The sequence below is a fragment of the Giraffa tippelskirchi genome, chromosome 12 (assembly GCF_054371585.1).
Source record: "Giraffa tippelskirchi isolate mGirTip1 chromosome 12, T2T-mGirTip1v1.2.pri, whole genome shotgun sequence".
In the NCBI taxonomy this organism is placed as follows: domain Eukaryota; kingdom Metazoa; phylum Chordata; class Mammalia; order Artiodactyla; family Giraffidae; genus Giraffa; species Giraffa tippelskirchi.
Genome location: NC_137286.1, coordinates 91,752,739 through 91,773,386, shown reverse-complemented (window position 1 = coordinate 91,773,386; position 20,648 = coordinate 91,752,739). Strand labels below are relative to the sequence as shown.

Here is a 20,648-nt window from a genome sequence, read left to right as displayed (position 1 = left end):
CACCAGGCTTCCCTGTTCTTCACTGTTTCCCTGAGTTTACTCAAACTTATTTCCATTGAGTTGGTGATGCCATCCCACCATCTCATCCTCTCTTGTCCCCTTCTCTTCCTGCCCTCAATCTTTCCCACCATCAGGGTCTTTTCCAATGAGTTGGCTCATGGCATCATGTGGCCAAAGTATTGGGGCTTCAGCATTTCCCTGCTTTTCAGATGAGGACAAATAAGGCCTGGAGAGGGTAGTGATGAGCAGCGGCAGCCCTGGCTCTGAACCCTGTGCTTGGTGATGCTCAGGCCTCGGGTAGACAGTCATGGGGCAGCAGGTCTGGAGGCTTGGGGCTATTATGAGAGCTATGCACGAGTCAGGATTTGATAAGTGGCCAACAAAGTGATACAGTGGTAGACGAAAAATTGAGCAACAAGGCCGAGGTCTGAATGGACATTTCTGGCCTCACTGGGAAGATGTTCTCGGCCTCAGGAGGTGGTGTGGTAACCCCATGGTGCCCACACTGTACCCCAGGGCCGGGCGCAGACAGAAGCCCCCTGACCGGGGATTGGTCTGGGGCCAACTGTTCAGCTCACCGCTCTGTCTCATTTCAGCTCCTGACTGGTCAACACCCAAAGGGAGTCCAGTGGAGGGACGGGAACCCGGGGAGGCAGTAGACAGACCGCGGCCTTCAGCTCAGACAGAGACAGGCCTTCCTACTGAGCCGCTGCCGTCTGGCCTCTGCGCTCTGTTGTGACAGCGAAACATGAACCCCTCGGCTTCATTTCTCCCCCTGCTCGGTTTAATGGCAGCAAAGAAAAGGAACTTCATTTCTCAGCCCAAGACTTCTTAAGCTGTGTCTCTTTCTCATTGTCCCTCGGAGAATAAAGGTCTAGAAATGAAACACGATCCCGACAAGTTTGGAAAAATGTGCTTTCACAGTCTCGGTTCAAAGCCAACCCCGACACTTGGAGACGTCAGGCCGTGCTTGTTCTCTCGGAGGAGAACAAACGGCTCCCATCACGGTGCTTCCACCGAGTCCTGGCCTCGGAGCCGGTCGTGGGCACGGTCTTGTGCTAAGTGATGGTGGGAGCGGGGAGGATGAGGAAGGAGCCCCGGCCCCTGCCGTTGATAAATCACCGCACAGCACAGCCAGGATGTGAAAGGCACTCAGCCAGGGGTTGTGAAAGAAAATCACTTTCATTCCTAGCCCTGGGAATTACGTGAAGCCACAGAATAAAAGCTGCCTTCCCCAGAGGCTTTTCTGAAAGTAAAACGGAGGAGAAAATGTGAAAATCACCGGAAGGGCAGAGAGTCAGGAAAGATGGGGAAATAAGGCAGAGTGCAGCCGGCCCACCAGGTCCCTTGTGTCTCTTCAGACTCAAGTTTTCTCTACTGCTTCTAGCTGTGGGCGTGGGGACACCTGGGTGGTGGCGAGTGCTGGACACGCTCTCGGAGGCCTGGTGCGGGAGGCTGAGAAGTGGTCCAGTGGTCCAGTCTCTGCATCTGCACTTGGTTTTGGTGAAAAGACAAGTATTTTTTAACCCACGTGAAGGGAACATAGAATTTTGTGATTCATTCTTGCCAGAACCTTACTTGTCCCCAGAGGCATTAACTGTCTTCCGGGAGGGCAGACTTGACTTCTGTGGCTGCCAATCCCGGGAGCAAGAGGGGAAGAGAAGATGACAAGAGCTGAATTCCTTGCTCTGCTGTCCTTCTAAATGACAGCAGTGTCTTGTTTCTAGAAATAGGGGGTGCGGCCTGTAGTTCACAGCATGTCAGGATTAGACTGAATGCAGCCTTGAGAGATGTGGGTTCTTATCCAGACTCTGCTGCTGGATGTCTTGGTACCTCAATTTCACCATCTGTAAAATGGGGTTAGGGACAGCTGCTCCACCAAGCTCACAGTGAAATGCAAGAGCACAAAGCTTCCCTTGATATTTACAGCAGTAGTAACTACTAACATGTATAGATCTTCAACCAAATGCTAGGCACTGGCCTTGCACGTATGTGACTTCTGCTTTTGGCAACAACCTCATAATAAGCCAGGGTTTCCAGTCCCTGATTGACAGATGAGGAAGTCAACTCGGGGAGACTCAGTAGCCCACAGTGATGGCACTGGCTGACAGCTTAAGTGGAACGCATTCCAGTGTTATTATAAGGTCAAAAAGGCAGAATAGCCGGGATGTGGACCCTGGAGCCAGGTAGAGCCTCGTTTGAATCCTTGCTCTACCATCTGGCAGCTGCGTGTGTTGGGGGAAAGTTGCTTAACATCTCTGTGCCTGAAGTTTCCATCTGTAAAATGGGAGTAATCAGAGGACCTGCATTGTAGGGGTGTCATGAAGATTACATGACATATCCACAAAGCACTTAAAGTTACTGACATTTAGTTATCCCTCTGTAAATGTTATTTTTTTAATGCTCCTTCTGTTACGTGGTCTTCTTGCTCAAGTGGAGCCAAGGAGAGCTGACCCACCTTGTGATTCCTGTGACTTTCCCTGCGTTCTTTCTTTTCAAAATCCTTCAGCCCAGTTGTGAGGGAGAGAAGCCCACCTACAACTAGGAACATGGTTAGGCGGTAGCACTGCCCGAGAGATGAAGGGCAAAACGGTTGCTTGATTGAGTAGTGGCTTTTTGTTTTGTTTTTGGAAGGAGAAAAGCGGGAGCCTGAAGCCCCAACTCCCAGCTGGCAGCTCGCTTTGCCTCCTTGGCCCAGACAGACTATGCCAGTTGAATGCTCAGCTCCACAGAAGGCTGCCAGAAATGGCGAAGCAGGTGTCCCGGCCCTGGTTGAAAATGGGGAGGATTTTGTTCCATGTTTATTATGATCAAGGTAATCTTCTCCAGCTGTAACCGAATGACTACAGCCTGCATTTGGCCTCTCCTGGAGCCCACTATTTATTCTGTGTAGTGAATACTGGTGGAGACAAACTTCGGGTGCCCAGGAAACCTTGCCAGGCTGACCACGAGCCCCTGCCACTCCCAGGGGAGCATTCTTTCTGGGTTGGAGCCTTGGTGCCAGGCTGGGGGTGTGTGCACACTTGCTCAGAGGGCACATTAGATTAGCTGGCGGGACGCCTGCACCCGCTGGCCTCTGCCAGGGCTGTGTGCAGGCACCAACATCTGGTGGGCCACCTCGTGGCCAGCAGTCCGAGGTCTGGTTGTGGCTGCAGGTAACAGACTTCTGTTCATGAGCAGAGAATGCTCAGCCCAGCCGGAGAGGTGGAGTGACTCTGGAGGCGCCCCCTCCCACACCCACAATCTGTGAAAAGTTCCTTTTGCCCAGTAACCCTGTCTGGTTTTCTAGCCCCTTTCCCAGGATGCCATGCACTGGAATCCCAGATCTCTGGTCCAGCTCTCGACCTTGTCTGGCAGGTCAAGGACTATTACAAAGTCTCTGGCCTCCAGCCCTCAGAGAGAGGTGGATATGAGGGCATGGCAACCCACTCCGGTCTTCTTGCCATGGACAGAGGAGCCTGACTAGTGGGCTACAGTCCAGAGAGTCGCAGAGTTGGATACGACTGAAGTGACTTTGCAAAAATTTGAAAACACCATCCACTGTCCTTCCTAAGGGAGCACACAGCTTAATCCCACCGCTTCTTAACCCACCTCCAGCCTCTTACACACCACGCCCCTGTGGACAAGTTGGTGGACGTGTGCAGAGGGATTAACAATGTGCCAGGGGTCTCTCCCGCCTCCCGGTCCTCCCTTGGCATGGCTGTCCTCTCCGTGGACATCTGAGCCTGCCTTTCCGATGCCCCAGCCTGGCCAGGAAGCTTGCACCTCACCCTCCTCTGGGCTCTGACCAGCTTATTCTTTAGTGCAACCCAACCACCACCCTCCCCCCCTAACCGCCCTCTCTTTTTTTTTCATCCCTTCTTCTTTTCCAACTTTCCTTCAGCTTGAGTTGTCTGTGAGAGAAAGAAGGCAAATCGTGTGCCTGGCTGAGGCGTGAGATCGTTTTTCTCTCCTCTTAGCACGCTTGCTGTCTGCTGGTCGGGGTTACTGGAAGAAGGCGGGAAAGATCCGTTTCCACAGAGAGCCATCTGGCTCCACCAGACTCACGCTGATGCTAATCTGCTGGTTTCTTTTTCTTTAGTCTTTTCTTTTTTTGTCGTTGCTCCCAAGGCACACTTCATCTGCAGCTGTAAACTCAGACCTGGTCCATCTGAAGGCGAGCATTCATCTGGTGGACATTTGTTATGGCATCAGGCCCCCACCCTCACCCCCGCACCCGTCCCCTTGTAGGTGTCGGGACATCATTGTGATCATTGGTGGGTCTATGCGGTGGTAACGTCAGGGCTGTACTTTCAAATGGAAATCAGGCAATTACGCTGCACACACAGAAATCTGACAGATGCAGGGGTTTTACACCACTGGCTGTGTCATGGGGACAAAGGCAGCCCGCGCTCCCAGGAGATGGTTATATAAACAGAATATGTTTCAAGAGCACAGAGAAATCCAGGAATAATTAACTGTGTGATGAGAGTTCATGGATCCTGTGGCGGTTTAACTTCAAAACGTGATAATGATATGTCAACGAACCACTGAACTCATCCTTGTAAAGGCGCCATCAGCCCGCCCGTCACATGTGCAATTGAAACAGAGGTGCTGCTCTGCACATCTGTTTTCCAGCTTCCAAGTGCAAAGCCTTGCAGTCTTTTCTCTTGTTTGGTTTCCCTTGTACAGGGGGCTGTAGTGGGCTTAAGGAGAAGAGGGGCTGGTTGTGGCCTGGTATCTACCTGATGGAGCAGCTTCCGGTCAATAGTCAGCATTAAACACAGGCACTTATGCAGGAAACTATGGTGGTAATAGCATCGTGGCACCTACTGGGCCAGTAATTGTTACTTGCTGGGCACCAGTATGATTCTGTGCGTGTGAGGTAGGTTCACAATTACCCACATTTTACAGATCGGGAAATGGGCACAGAGTTAAAAACTGGGCTTCAGTTCTGGCCCTGCCTGACTCTGGTCTTAGCTCTTGGGCAGTGGTTTGTACCTTCCTAACATATCAGACACATAATAGCTCATGCATCCTTAGAAAGCACCTAAGTCACATGCATAGAGTTGGAGTGACTCACTCCAGTATTCTTTCTTGGAGAATCCTAGGGACAGAGGAGCCTGGTGGACTACAGTCCATGGGGTTGCAAAGAGTCGGACATGACAGAGTGACTAACACACACACATACACACACAGGAGAGATCTAAAAAAAAAAAAAAAAAAATTGAAGTTGAGTTTTTCCCCTAAAATATCCAGCTGTTTAAACAAATGGTTAGTTTGGAGCCTGAGACACGCAGGAAGAGTTATTGCTCAGCGTGTCCCAGACCAGACTGGTATGAACCATACTACCAAAAAGTCAGGTGTCCCCAAATCCTGGCCATTGCTCTTCAGTGTCCTGGAGGAAAAAACTCAGGGCAGGCTTTGGTCCGAGGCTCTGGACTTCATAGCCTGTGAGTTCCCTCACTACGTCATGGCCTTGGACTAGGCTAGGCTGATGCCAAATGGAACTGAGAAAAAGGAAAGACATTTTATCTTCTATAAAAGGCATTTTGTAAACTAAGCATAGGATAAAATAAATAAAATAGGTTTATGTGGGAATCTCTAATGCTTTCTCAGATCAACAAATGCCAATGAGGTCCCATGATAGAAAGAACGTATTAATCAAACAAAGCAGGGCGTGTCCAGAAACATCCACTAGTTTGCCAGCAACTAATAAACACCAGTCCAATCGTGACTTGTTTTATCTTATTCAAGAGTAGAAAAACTTTTAAGGAGATCTGAAATCATTTAGAGAATTAGCTTTGTCAGGAAAAAATTTCCACTTACAGAAAAGCTAGTTTGACTTTCTTCATCTCTATTGAACACATTTGTTTGGAAATACTCTTATAAACTTGCATTGCAGGAATGAAAAACATCATTAAAGTATCTTCTTCAATAAAGACCTGAATTTAAAAGGGTTGAAAACACTACTGACAAGCAAAAAGGAGACCAAAGTCACAAATCACTCAAGAAATGGATCTCTCAGGAGCTCAACAAAGCAAGGAAGCTATCATCTCGTGGGTGGAACCGGCCAGACTGAACCACTCCCATCACAGCAAGGCTGGATGAGCAATAACAAACTAAAAGGAAAAAAATCAGAGCAAAGAAGATAGGAAAACCAATTAAAAATCAGGAACTTAAAAAATTTTAAATCAAGAAGTAAATCAAGAGGTTGCCTCAAAATATATTGTCATAACTAATATGATTCAACTGGTTAACATCCATGATTAATTATTAGTATGTCTTTTCACAAAGAAAATTGTCATTATAAGTTCTTTACACATCAAGAAGTTTTTTAAATTAAGCACTTGACCAAAAGAACTATCAGTTTATAGAAGCCTCTAACACTTTCTCAGGTTCAACAAGTGCCATTTTGAAAGGTCAAGATGCCCAAATTTCCAGGGATAATTAATTGAACCTGAACAGTCTATGAATTTGCCTGTGATTGAGCATCAGAAATTTACACACATGCATATAATCATTAGTTTAGCTTCCCAAATATCGAAACACATTTAGAAAACCACTCAAAATTTCTGGCCATCAATTTATGACAGAAAACAATTTTAAACCCTCTGATTAAAAAGGAATTGGTTTTACCTTTCCTTTAACACATTTGAAAATATTATAATCTTGTGATTGTGACTATTTCAAAGTGATTGTGACTGGCAAAACCAGAATTGGTTTTGACCCAGCTCTTCCAAAAAATAATGTGTGTGTGTATTATATATTAACCAACCTCTCAGGTAACGTATGCATCGTGACTCTGTATGTATGTGCATACTCTATTATAGCATCTTTCTGGCTGTGCTGGGTCTTAATTGCAGCATGTGGGATCTAGTTCCTTGACCAGGGATTCAACCCAGGCTCCCTGCTTTGGGAGCGTGGACTCTTAGCCACCAGATCGCCAGGAAGTCCCCACCTTAGCATCTTAAGAGAAGTAAAGCAAATTGCTGGCCAATGAAAGTACTGATAAATCAGTACTTGCCTGCAACAGTGCAGGAAAGCTTTCCATTAACCATCCTAATAAAAACATATCAAACTTCTTCACACGTGATCATGGGCAATGTGAACTTTGAAAAACCATACCCTTTATTGAAAGAAATAAAATGAGACAGGGGGCAGACCATATAAAAACCACATGTGGGATTTTTCAGATTTCAGTCTTCATATCCTGGAGGAAATCTATTTAGAGTGAGCCATAGTTACTCATGGAAGTGAGTCATAGTTCTCAGATGGACCAGGGTGGAGAAATGGTTGGAAGCCTCTGACTTAGATCAAATGTTAACAGTCGTCAGTGTTAGGAACAGGAATTATGGGTGACTTTATTTGTCTCCTTTATGTGTTTGAGTTTTCCAAATTATAATGTAATGGGCTTTCAGTGAGATATTGAAGTGAGGGGGAATGGAGCCAAGCCACCAGATTTGGATTCTGGTTCTGCTGCTCATTGGCTCATGCAAATCACCTCTCACCTCTGGACGCTCAGTTTTCTCTCTGAAGAATGGCAGCCACCACACTGCCTACATCAAAAAATTATGATCATTAGCAAGATAATGCTAGCAAAGCACACAATGCCATGCACATTAACTATGCCATAAAACTTAAAAAAAAAAAAAATCATTGTCCAGCCCATGTCTGTATGGTTTCTTACAAAAACAGAAAAAAAGTGGAAATCTTGTCTCACTGATGAAGACTGTATTATTTTCATGTGCCACATTGCCTGATTGCCAAGTATAAGTGAGGACTCCCTCCACTTCCTTCTCTGCCACGCTTCCCCGTGTTTTATTCATAACACTCAATGCAACCTGAAACTCATTTCTTTATATCCTGGATTCAGCCATCTTGTTGATGTTAAGCTGCTGCTGCTAAGTCGCTTCAGTCGTGTCCGACTCTGTGCGACCCCATAGACGGCAGCCCACCAGGCTCCCCCGTCCCTGGGATTCTCCAGGCAAGAACACTGGAGTGGGCTGCCATTGCCTTCTCTGGATGTTAAGCTACCAATTGTTTTTAACAAATGGCTTGTGAAACAGTGAATATTTAACAATTGGCTTTCATGAGCCAGCACACCGCTGGCTATCTTCCACTTTGACAATCTGAACATTTTAAATTGCACTTTAAAGGGTAGTTTGGGGTTGACATTGAAGGACAATGGCCACAACCTCAGGCCAGCGCAAGTATGACAGTTTGTAGGCAATATTACCAGCTGTAACTAGCCATAACTGATGGATCATTTTCTGAGTTGATGTTTACTGTGGAGGTAACTAAAAGAGAAGATTCCTTGAAAATATCTAGTATTATAATAAAAGTAGGACCCGATGTTACTTCCCCACGTAGTTCTGGTGCTCTAAGGAGCGAGGTTGAGCACCTTTGGATTTAAGAGCCAAGTATTTTATTTGTCAGTTCACTTCAAAAGTCAAAATAATATAGAGGGCGTACATTATGAGGTCTCTCTTCTTTCTCCACATCTGTGCACCCATTGTTATCGTTATTTTATTGCTTTGTTTCTGTTTTAAGAAAACAGAAGTAAACACACAGAGGCGTGTGTATTCCCCACCACTTCCTGTGTTACTCAAAAGATACTATTTACACTGTTCTCCACTTAGCTTTTTTCACTCAACAACAAAACCCAGAGTTTTTCCATGTGGGTATATAGAGGATTTATAACTGCATATGCTTTCCTAGGTGGCTCAGTGAGTAAAGAATCCATTTGCAATACAGGAGATGCAGGAGATGCGGGTTTGATCCCTGGGTCAGGAAGATCCCCTGGAGGAGGGCATGGCTACCCACTCCAGTATTCTTGCCTGCAAAATTCCATGGACAGAGGAGCCCGGGGGGCCTCAGTCCTGCGGTCACAAAGAGTTGGACACGACTGAAGCGACTTAGCATGCATGCATGATTTCACCATGTGGGACGTTAAAGATGGCCCCAAATTCTTTGTCTCATTGAGAGGTGGATTCTTGAATATGTGGTGGCCTTAGTGACTTCTTTGGCTAACAGAATACAGTGCAAGTGAGGCTGTTTGTAGGTCAGGAGTGAAGAAGCTGTCTGTTCTTGCCTCCCATCACTTGAGTCAGAGTCCCCGGGGAGAAGTCTGATGCCCCTGAAACCTGCATGCTGTGAAGCAGCCCAAGCTAGCCATGTGGAGAGACCTTGAACAGAGATGCTCGGCTGGTCCCCAGCTATTTCAGCCATGCTGGCTCACAGTCCAGACAGGGCAGGGAAAACCGGAGAACTCATGATTCCAGCTCGACTACCAGCTGTTCTCCATGAGAATTCCTAAGTGAGAATTCCCAGCTGAGACTCATCAACCCATGGAACCCTGAGAGAATACATTGTTGTTCTAACTTCTATATTTTGAGGTCCTTTGTCACATAGCAGTTGATAAACTGAACACAGTATGCAGGTACATGTGATTTATTTAATGAACCCCTCATAGATGAACATTCAGGTTGTTGCCAGTCTTTTATTTCAACCAAAGATGTAGTGGTTAATCTTGTTGCCTGTGTATCTTTTTATGCTGTTGCAAGTATATAATTTCCCAGAACTGAAACTGAGTCAAAAAATTCATTTACAATCTGCTTTATTTCTATTTAGTGTCCATTCCCTTGCCCATTTTTCTATTGGCTTGTTCTTTTACGTCTCAGTTTCTAGAAAATCACTTCTATGTGATATGAGGCACATATTTTTTTCCCACTTGTCTTTGAACTTTGCTTATGTTGATTTTTGCAATAAAGAATTTTGTCTTCCAAATTTCTGTTACTTTTAGTATTTAACCTTTGATCCACTTGGAATTTGTTCTTATGCATACATGTAGTTACTAGTTACAAAATTATCTTGGTAGTATTATACACAGGGACATTTAATTTAGGGAGATTTGACATCTTTATGAAATTCACTCCTTTTACTCAAGAATATGGTGTACCTCTGCATTTGTTTAAGTCTGCTTTTGTATCTTTCAGGATCAATTTAAAAAGCTTTTTTCATATAGATCCGGAACATTTTGGCAACCCATGCCAGTATTCTTGCCTGGAAAATTCCATGGACAGAGGAGCCTGGTGGGCTACAGTCCATGGGGTCACAGAGTTGGACACGACTGAGCACACACACTGGAACATTTCTTAGGTTTATTCTCAGTTACTTTAACTTTTTTTGGTCCTTAATGTAAGTATAAAAACGTCTTTTCTTGGGTTACATCTTCTAACAAGTTGTTTAAATGCATGAAAGCTTTTGAAAATTGTATACTGATTTTCTATTAAGCCACCTTACTGAAATCTTCTATAATTTTCTTCAGATGATCCCTTTGGGTTATCCAAGTATAAAAATTATGATTACTTTTCAATTTTTATATGTCTAATTATATTTAAATCTTATTCCTGACTTTAATAGGCATGCTATTGGTATTTCTCCTTTAAACACACTGACTTTCAATTTGGTGTTAGGGAAGAACACATCTGTTCCTAATTGCTGAATTTACGTGGACACTGAATTTTAGTTTTAATCATCTAAAGAGATTAGTACATATTTTTCTTTGATCATTAATATGTTGAATTCATATAACTAGACTTCCTAATACTGAACTGAAACAGAGTAGTGCCCTTTGGTCCTCCCCCACCTCTGCTAGGCCCTCAGCCTGTGGAAAAACTTTAGCCAAAGAATAAAGTTTAATCAGAGAACAAGGCAATGCAGAAATAAAGAGAAGCGGTCAAACAGGACAAAAGAATAATAGTTTAGTCAGTAAGCGAAGTCAAGGACCTTCCTTCTCAAGGGCTAGAGAGAATATTCTGAGCCACATCCTATGAGCTGTCTTGTGCAGACTGAAACCCCTACCAGGTGGAAGAAGTTAACGACACGGATGACCAGGCTGGAGCCAAGACATAAGCTGTCACAATTCTAAGAATTAGCCTCAAGGAAATGTGAACCAACCCACCCTGCAACTGAAGACTAACTGTACTTAAAACAATCAAGGTGACACTGGTCAGACCAGCGTTTGATGACCAATTTCAAGATGACTCTCAGAGCTGAATGCTGCTTCTGTATGGAGCCCCCTCCCTTTGTTCTGTCTATAAGAGCTCTTGCCCGATGGGGGGCGGGGCGGGGCAGGAGTCAGCCTTTGGCCAGGAGTTCCCCACGACACCCCACCCCACCCCCTCAACTCACCCCAACCGGTCACCAGCCTCCGAAATAAAGCAAACTTTCCTTTCTACCAACCTTGCCTCTTTTTTAGCTTTTGAGTGGCGAGCAGCCCAACCCCCCTTTTGGTAACAGAACTACCTTTGCACTGATAACCCCCCCCTTTGTCATATTGCCTTAATTCTTTTGAGTTGCTGGAGTCTATCTGGTAATTTTTTAAAAAAAAAATTTTTATCGTTTGGCAGGCAGGGCACCCAAGGCATGTGGGATCCTATTTCCCCCAACCAGGGACTGAACTTATGCCCCCTGCATTGGGAGCACGGAATCTTAACCACTGGACCGCCAGGGAAGTCTCACACTTAGTAATATTTTGATCATATTTTTGCATCAGTTTTTTTAGTTGTTTTCAATTGTATACGTTACCAGGTTTTTATATCACTATTATGCCCACCTTTTGTGTCCTGTTTAATACATCTTTTCTATACTCATATCCATTTCATTTTGCTTGGTTTTTCTCATTTTGATTTTCTAAGTTCCTTACTTAAACTTTTATTTTTGTCTCTTTTTCCTTCCAATTCACCCTTGTTTCTTTCTTTGCCTCCCATTTCTACCCTGGACCCGGCTAGTTCACACAGTCTCGTCTTGTTATCACTGACAATGGATTTGTGTCTCTGTTTTGTGCCCAGGCTTTGTAGCGGTAACTGCTTCATTAAATATTTTACATTTGTAGTAAAATTTTACGGTTTTTTCATCAGCTCTCTGGCAATATGTTATCTGCCATTTACTTTTCCTGATCTTTTCTGGTTTTATATCTTTGAAATAAGCTGGGTTTGTTCTTTTTGATGTCTCACCTTTGAGGTAGGTGAATTTGGACTAGAAATTTGCAGACCACATCCTAGCCTAGTAGGAATTGTCGTTATGAACCAAGGCCTTATGCTGGCTATAGACACTAATATCTTCTCCCCAGCCAGTGAAGATAAGCAGCTATGGAGTTTTTCAAAAAGCATCTTTTTTTAAAAAATTTATTTCAAATTGGAGGATAATTGCTTTGCAATGTTATGTTGGATTACTCTATGACAATGTGAATCAGCTATAGGTATACATATATTCCCTCCCTCTTGAACCTCCCACCCACACCCCCTTTCCCTTCCAATGCCCCCCACACCCCAATTTTCCCCCACCGCTCCAGGTCACAGAGCACCAGGCTGAACTCCCTGTTCTATACAGCAGTTTCTCACTAGCTGTCACACATGGCAGTGGATATACGGCAATGCTTCTGTTTGTCCCACTCTCCTTCACCTGCTGTGTCCACAAATCTGTTCCCTATGTCACAAAAGCATCCATCTTTTCCCCTGCTGCATGTAAGTAGGGCGTTCCCTGCAAATGTGTGATTTTTAAAACCCCATCACCTCTACTTTACACACTAAACTGAGTCCAGGCGAGTTTGTGCTGCCCTGCTTGTACGCTGTCCCTCTGCTGTAAACAGGAGGCGTAGATTCTGTTCCTCCTCTTTTACAAAGGTGTTTCGCTGACTTCTCCTGATACCCGCAGTCAGGCACTCGCCTCTCCTCTCCCTCCTAACTGCTCCCCGCTTTTTCTAGCCCATCAACCTGCTTTGTTGTTTTTATATTCCCTATTTTTTCCCGAAAATGGAAACTTAATCTTCATTTCTTGTTTTCCTTTTGCTTTTTACAACTTCAAAGAAGAAAGACAGCCCTCCCCCCACCTTCATCTTAAGCCAGAAAACTACATAGACCTTAATCTTGCAAACTCTGGCATGAAAAGTCTAAAGGCTTGAAGCAGCTAATTCTCAACATCTCTTAAAGAAAAAGAAAAGGACAGAGGATTCACTTGTCCAGAGTATATAGACATCTTGAAGCCTCCAGTAGATTTGTTGCTGAGCAAGGTTCATTTCCCTGTAGCCCAGCAAACCAAAACACCGAGATGCCGAGGCCTGCAGCAGAGAGGCAGCTGAGCAGAGAGGTCTCCGATTTGACTGTGAGAGGCTCGGGGCGCAGAGATTTATGGGATAAAGAATAAAGAAGCTGGGCGGTCTGGGGCGTGGGGAGCTCGCGACAAGGTGATTGGAAAAAGGTGGGTAACTGCAACTAAGCTACAAGTTCCACAAGTTCAAAAACGTAGGCACTTGGACTGATCTGAGCGTGGGCTCTTGGCCCTCTGACGTCAAAAGGTCACCTAGAGGACACTCGCATATACCCTTTGGAGGGTTGGTGGTCCCAACCAGTCTTAACTGGCTTGGCTCCAACTAGACACAGGTGATGCTAAGTTTCTGGAAGACAACTCTTGGGCAAACCTTGTTTAGGCTCCACACTTCTTGGAAGACATGCAAGTCTTGTAGCAACAATTAGAACCACCTTGATGCGTGAAGACGGGTTACAGGTGAAATGGATTAACTGATGATTACATGGTTTCAGTTAAAATATTCAGGGTATTTTCTTAACTTTGAGCAAGCTATCTCATCTCTTTGGACCCCATTTTTCCAATGAGGGGAAGGGCTCTCTAAAACCTTCAGACAGGATGGACAACCTAAGGTTTCATAGCAAGACGCAAATCTTGAGTGGTAGAATCTAGGCTCCAGGCTACTTGGATGGGGGAGCAGTTTGGGGCTCTGAAGTGGAAAGCAGAGAACTTAACTTGTGGAGAGAAGTTACTAGGACCTGGCTCTGGGCTAGGAGCTTTACATATGTTCCTGGGAGCACGTATTCTTTCCAGCTCCATTTTAAAGGCATGGTAAAAGGGGCTCAAGGGGTTAGAGAACTTATTCAGAATGGCAGAGCCAGGGTTGAAATTCTGGCTTTCCTGGTTTGGGGGCCAAATGTTCTTCCCAGAGCAACTCTCACGGGTGTGTAAGCCTGTGCTGTAAGACAGGCATGGGCTGTGGGAACATCCCAGGCTCCAGGACCCTTGCTTCTTGCCTTCTTTCCCATCTCCATGGCAGTTATTTAAAAACCAGGCTTTTTCATACTTTTAATATGTATTGACTTAGCTTCTAATCCCGAATGCACCAAAATAACAGGATCCCCTCTGCTCTTGGTTCCCTGATGAATAGATCCAGACTGTGTTAAGGTGAATGGGTTCTGCTTGTTCAGGCGGGTGCTCTGGAAACTATGCTCTAAACAACAGGGTAATCGAGTGAAGTCAGGCAGAGAAGGAGAAATATCGTATGACTTCCCTTATATGTGGACTCTAAAAAGAAATGGTAGAAATGAACTTATTTACAAAATAGATACAGACTCATAGGCTTAGAGAACCAACTTATGATTGCCAGAGAGGAAGGATGGAGGGAAGGGATAGTTAGGGAGTTTGGGATGGACATGTACACACTGCTGTATTTAAAATGGATAACTAACAAGGGCTTACTGTACAGCACATGGAAGTCTGCTCAATGTTATGTGGCAGCCTGGATGGGAGGGGAGTTTCGAGAAGAATGGATACATGTATATGTATGGCTGAGTCCCTTTGCTGTTCACCTGAAACTATCACAGCGCTGTTAATCAGCTATATCCCAATACTAAATAAAAAGTTAAAAAAATAAGCAACAGGGTATTCATTAACAAACACTTTACCAAATTATTTAGACAAATCATCTGTTTAAAAAATAGACCAAATACATACCTTTGAATACCCAAAGTATATTTTACCCAGATCATTTCTTAAAAAGAAGACAAAAATCCACTGGTGCTTTTGTTGTTGAAAGAAATAAGACACTGCATTTTGACCACTTTTCATTTGTTCACTGATGAAATCAATGCAAATAACTTTTGTTTTTTTTTTTTAAAAAAAAGGTAAAAAATTCATTTCCTAAAAACACATTTACTTAGAAATTCTTTTTACCTTATGAACTTCCTTGGCCTTATAAACTTGTCAGCAGAGCAAACTGGGAGCCAGTTTCCTGCGGCCATAAACTCCAAGAGTCTTTTTACAAGTCTTTATTCTCTGGAAATGTAAACGCTTGTGTTGAAAAGTATTCGCTAGGGAGATAAATGAGCCACAAAATAATTAGTGCCTGTTCAATGATTTATCACCTCTGCCCTCCTTGTTAAAATGTAAAAGCGACTGGAGGGCTTTGAAAGGTGAGCCTTTCTTAGCACCTGAGTAAATGAGGTCTCCTGATTTTGCTTCTGTCCCACCTGGGCTGACCGACCCCAGGGCCCCTGGACAGGCCACGTCTTCCCAGGCCTCCTCGGTAGGCTTTGCAGACTCTTCCAGGGCAGAGGTTCTGACCACAACCTACCTTGGCATTTCCACCTTTCGGCCACAGCATCCAGCAGAAGAAAAGTTAAATCATATTCTGAAGGGATTCTCCACTTTTCCTTCTGAGTAAAGGGCAGGTGGGCGCACAGTAGGGGTGTGTGTGTGTGTGCTAAGTTGCTTCAGTCATGTCCAGCTCTGTGCGACCCTGTGGACTGTAGCCCACCAGGCTCCTCTGTCCATGGGGATTCTCCAGGCAAGAATACTGTCATGGGTTGCCATTCCTTTTTTAGGGGATCTTCCCAACCCAGGGATCGAACCTGTCTCTTAGGTTTCCTGCATTGGCTGGTGGGTTCTTTACCAATAGCGCCACCTATTGGAAGCCCACACAGTAGGTGCATTCACTGTTAATTCTCTCTGCTCCTGTGAGCCTGGCCTTTGGCCATGCCTGCCTAAATCCAATCATTCCGGCCCATGTCAAGCTTCTCCATGAAGCCCTCCATCTTTTCATAGCTCCTCTCTTCTGTTCAAGAACCTACAGTTCCATCCACTGACAAGCCAAACTCTTTGCTGACTTTCAAAACCCGGACAACCTTCCTCACCCAGTTTATTCCCCACTGGGTTCCCTAAGCAGCCCGGCTGGATGTTACAAAGAAGGGAGAAGTCACAGCTTTGCCGATTAGCACTGATGCATCTCAGGGTTGGTTGTCTTTCCCAGAGGAGGGTGGATGACTGGCAAAGGATGGGTTTACATTCACTGGACAAGAGCACTTTTCTGAGACAGTAAATGACGTACACTCTCATCATGGACAATGAGCTCTTACCAAAAATTCAAAATAAAATTAACTTCATTTCATAGGTCAGTGAAGCATGCATGGGAGGGAGGGGACAGCCATGAATTGTTAGAAACAACATTCTCAGGAATGACTTTGTTCTGCACTGTCAAGATGTTCTCAGTTGTGACCCACTCTGAAGCGGCTGATTTTTACAGTTTTGAGTTCGCCTGCTTGCCCTAGCAGCTCCCCTTGGGTGCTATTGAGATAAAAGGACTTAGTTCTCCCTCTGATCACTGTGCCTGCCTGTTGTCTGTGAGCTAGGAAACCAGAAATTATAAGAAATCTTTCCAAAATAAGAATCGGTTGGCCCTGAGTGTGAGCCTGGACCTTCGGAAATACGACTGGCAGAGGGAGATGGGTGGAGGGAGGAAAGGAAGGGGAGCGGAGGTATAAGGAGGGACTGCCCACTGATTATACCCGAATCTCTAGGGCTGGGCCCAGCATCAGTCTTTTTTAAAGCTTCCAGATGATTCCAAAGTTGCACTGAGCCCAATACTGAGTGTCACTCTGCCTGATCCAGTTGGCTGACCATGTACAGACGTGGTGAGGGACGGAGGGCACAGGGAAACTGGAAACTGCCTGGGGGGTGGGGCGCAGGTCCTGGCCCAGGGCTCCCCCACCCCCACCACACATCAAGGACATTCATCCTCATGAAAAGGACATTCTGACAGGCTTTGACACTGCTCAATTTTCTGAACCATTTTTTATTCTTCCTTTTTCAGAAGCACATACATTCTTTATTTGGGTCATTAGAATGTAGTCGATAACTTAAATTTCTTAGTTCTTTTGAGAACTTCCTTGGGACAGACTTAGCCCTTGACTTCTGAGGTCATTTTTGTTTCAAAAAATAGGTAGTAAATCATTTGAGAAAGTGAAAGTGTTGAGTCGCTCAGTCGTGTCCGACTCTTTGCGACCCCATGGACTTAACTTTCCCCTAGGGAGCCCACCAGGCTCCTCTGTCCATGGGATTCTCCATGCAAGAATACTGGAGTGGGCTGCCATTTCCTTCTCCAGGGGTTCTTCCCAACCCAGGGATCGAACCTGCGTCTCTGGCATTGCAGGCGGATTCTTTACTGTCTGAGCCACCGGGAAAGTCCAATACATCATTTATGAGGTGTCAGATACTGTGCAGGGTTCTGGGTTACCACGGTGGGTTGAGCAAGACCAATCTGACATTCGAATATTTGCTGCGGGGACTTAGAGGAGCTGTGCACTTGTCCTCACAGCGGAGATTTACGGCAGTGCTGTGAGGAGGACACAGAGCCGAGTCACAAGCGAAAAGAACAGGCGGAGTGGGAGGAATCTGTGCAGACTTCCTCAGGCTTGTCTGCCCCGGAGAGGGGTCTCTGCTGAGAGTGCACCCCACAGCCAAGTGCAGCCACAGGCGCGCGGCGACCGCTTGGGAGCCCACCGGAGACTCTGGCCTCAGGTCTTTATTGGGGGGCTGGGCACGTGGGCACCCCCTGGCCAGCACGTTCCCAAGTTCCGAGCCCCGGAAGGAAAGTGGGTGCTTCGCACACACCACAGAGCTGGAAGTCCGGCAGGCAAGGCCTTGAGGCCCCAGGAGGAGGACGCGGGGCGGGGCTTCACCATAAGCGAGGAAGCGCGGAGAGACCGCTAGTGAGGCAGGGGTGTGGGTACAGGGAGGCGGGACGGCGGACTTCGGTTCCCACCGGAGAGTTGAGTCGTTTGGTTACCGTCTGCTAGAGAAGGAAACTTGGGTCCAAAGTATATGGCCACTGACCTCCAAGGACAGAGTTTCGGATTGTGCAAGGAGAGGGCAGAAAAGCTGGATTTTAACTCCATAACTGTGTGTTGAACATATATATATATATGTTAGGCTCTTGACTCTTATCCACATGATCTGGCTTATCAAATAGGTGAGTTCTATGGAGCGCCCCGTCTTGGAAGCCTGTGGTACATACATTCTGAATCCCATACGGACTTCTAGAACTGGGTTTAGAGATGAGTGTGTGTGTGTGCTTAGTCGCTCAGTCGTGTCCGACTCTTGCGACCCCATAGACTGTAGCCTGCCAGGCTCCTCTGTCCATGGGATTCTCAAGGCAAGAATATTGGAGTGGGTTGCCATTTCCCTCGCCAGGGGATCTTCCTGACCCAGGAATCGAACCCGGGTCTCCTACATTTCAGGCAGACTCCTTACCGACTGAGGTACGAGGGAAGCCCTGTGGAGGTGAGGATTCCCTACAAATACAACACAGCATCAGCTCCAGAAGCCTGGGAGTGTTGAAAGAAGTATGAAAGAAGTATATAAAAAATTACAGCGTCCTTTCCAGAACTTACTTACCTGATGGAGGAAGACAATCAGAAGCAAAATTATTTCCTGAAGAAGAGGTTTGGGGTCCTGTCTGAGGCACAAAATTACCTGAGTGGCTTCCACCTCTTGAAGAGCAAGCTCACCAGGTTCATGAACTCCCTGACCTGTTTGCACAAAACCTCCCACCGCCCCCTAACCACACTCACTACGCACAGACTTCTTCGCCAAATTACTTTTTGGCATCTACTTCTAACTTTCCCCCATATCTTATGCCCTCACTGTAAATAATAATAATAATGCACATATTGGACAAGTCTCTTAAAAATGAAGCAAAGTTTACAACCCCAGCAGATCATAAAGTGCACATATTCAGGTATTGTTATGAACTAGAAGCTGCCAAAATTGATAAGGAGTAAAGAAAGGTCAGGCTTTTTTTTTTTTAACCACACTGAGCGGCTTGCAGGATCCTAGTTTCCTGACCAGGATTGAGCCCAGGGAACAGCAATGAAAACTCCAAGTTCTAACCCCTGGACTGCCAGGGGAATCCCTTTTTTTTCTTTTCTTAAATAAGTCTAGAAACTCGGTTTGTCAAAGCTTCTGGTGTGGAACCTAGTACTTACAGTCACCACATGCCGACCTAAAAGTGCTCTCTTAACCCCAGGAAAGCAGAGCAGGTCAATGGGGTCGGGCATAAGAAATGACCCAAAACTCACAATGAGCCGTCTCTTCCCGATGTGTTGCAATCTGAAGCAATAGGCTGTAAAAATCCACAGATTTATGGCGGGTAGATCAGCAGAGCGCTGATGTGGCCTGAATTCCTCAGGGCAGGTTCACATTTGGGGTGCTTTCTAGTTCCATGACAGTCGCTTCCACGGGGAGTTGCCACTGCTCAAAGGGACTAGTGGTATTGCTCATAGAAATACAGCATTCCTGGTTAGTCCTTTAAAATGCTTCTTTTGGCATTTGGTGATTTTCTAGAAAGTGCAGAAGAAGAAGTAGTATGTAGCCCTTTGGGAGTGTCTTAAATCACAGGAGAAGCAGAAGAGCCTTGTGTGGATCTGCTATTGCTGTCACTTGTCCCTTTTCTGTCTTCGTGCTGCCACCTAGGGAGAAAAGGAAAGCAGACGTTGTATCCTGGTGAGGAGACGCAGTCACCTGCAACCCTGAGGACTGTCCGCACCTTCACAACAGGAAACAAAGGTTGGCGGGTTTAGTCCTGAGACCAGCAGCTGGGCACCTGGGCTTCACAGAGAAGCCCTCAGGGCTTCCCTGGTGGCTCAATGGTAAAGAATCTACCTGCCGATGAAGGAGAGGTGGGTTCGTCCCCTGATCTGGGAAGATCCCACATGCTGTGGGGCAACTAAGCCCATGTGCCCCAACTACTGAGCCTGTGCTCTATGGCCCGGGAGCCCCAACTACTGAGCCTGTGCACCACCGCCAGAGACGCCACCGCCACCGCCAGAGACGCCACCGCCGTGAGAAGCCTGCACACCTCACCGGAGAGTAGCCACCACTCGCTGCAACTAGAGAAAGCCGGCGCAGCAACTAAGACCCAGCACAGCCAAAAATAAAATATGAGTGAGTGATAGTTGCTCAGTTGTGTCTGACTCTTCGCGACCTCATGGACTATAGCCCACCAGGCTCCTCTGCCCATGGAATTCTCCAGGCAAGAATACTGGAGTGGGTTGCTATTTCCTTATATATATATATATATATATGGAACAGATTGGGAAAGACTAGAGATCTCTTCAAGAAAATTAGAGATACCAAAGGAACATTTCATGCAAAGATAGGCTTGATAAAGGACAGAAATGGTATGGACCTAACAGAAGCAGAAGATATTAAGAAGAGGTGGCAAGAATACACAGAGGAACTCTACAAAAAAGATCTTCACGACCCAGATAATCACGATGGTGTGATCACTCACCTAGAGCCAGACATCCGGGAATGTGAAGTCAAGTGAGCCTTAGAAAGCATCACTACGAACAAAGCTAGTGGAAGTGATGGAATTCCAGTTGAGCTATTTCAAGTCCTCAAAGGTGATGCTGTGAAAGTCCTGCACTCGATATGCCAGCAAATTTGGAAAACTCAGCAGTGGCCACAGGACTGGAAAAGGTCAGTTTTCATTCCAATCCCAAAGAAAGGCAATGCCAAAGAATGCTCAAACTACCGCACAA

General features: G+C 45.8%; 2 protein-coding genes across 6 annotated transcripts in view; one reads left to right on the top strand and one right to left on the bottom strand.

Moving 5' to 3' along the window:
* The window catches only part of LOC145528636 (guanylate cyclase soluble subunit beta-2-like), a 72,713-nt gene extending 54,896 nt beyond the window's left edge, over positions 1–17,817 (top strand). The window contains 4 exon segments of the mRNA XM_081547289.1: positions 925–1,045; positions 1,388–1,445; positions 4,111–4,256; positions 17,423–17,817. Of these exon segments, the coding sequence (XP_081403415.1) occupies positions 925–1,045; positions 1,388–1,445; positions 4,111–4,256; positions 17,423–17,817 (720 nt within the window).
* Positions 16,885–20,648, bottom strand: part of RNASEH2B (ribonuclease H2 subunit B) — a 79,294-nt gene continuing 75,530 nt past the window's right edge. For 3 of the 5 annotated variants that reach the window (XM_081547588.1, XM_081547591.1, XM_081547592.1), the window contains exon 10: positions 16,885–19,574. In XM_081547588.1, coding sequence (XP_081403714.1) covers positions 19,542–19,574 — 33 coding nt within the window. In that variant the 3' untranslated portion in view covers positions 16,885–19,541. The remainder of the gene's footprint in view (positions 19,575–20,648) is intronic. The other 2 variants (XR_014070583.1, XR_014070584.1) reach the window with 2 other exon arrangements.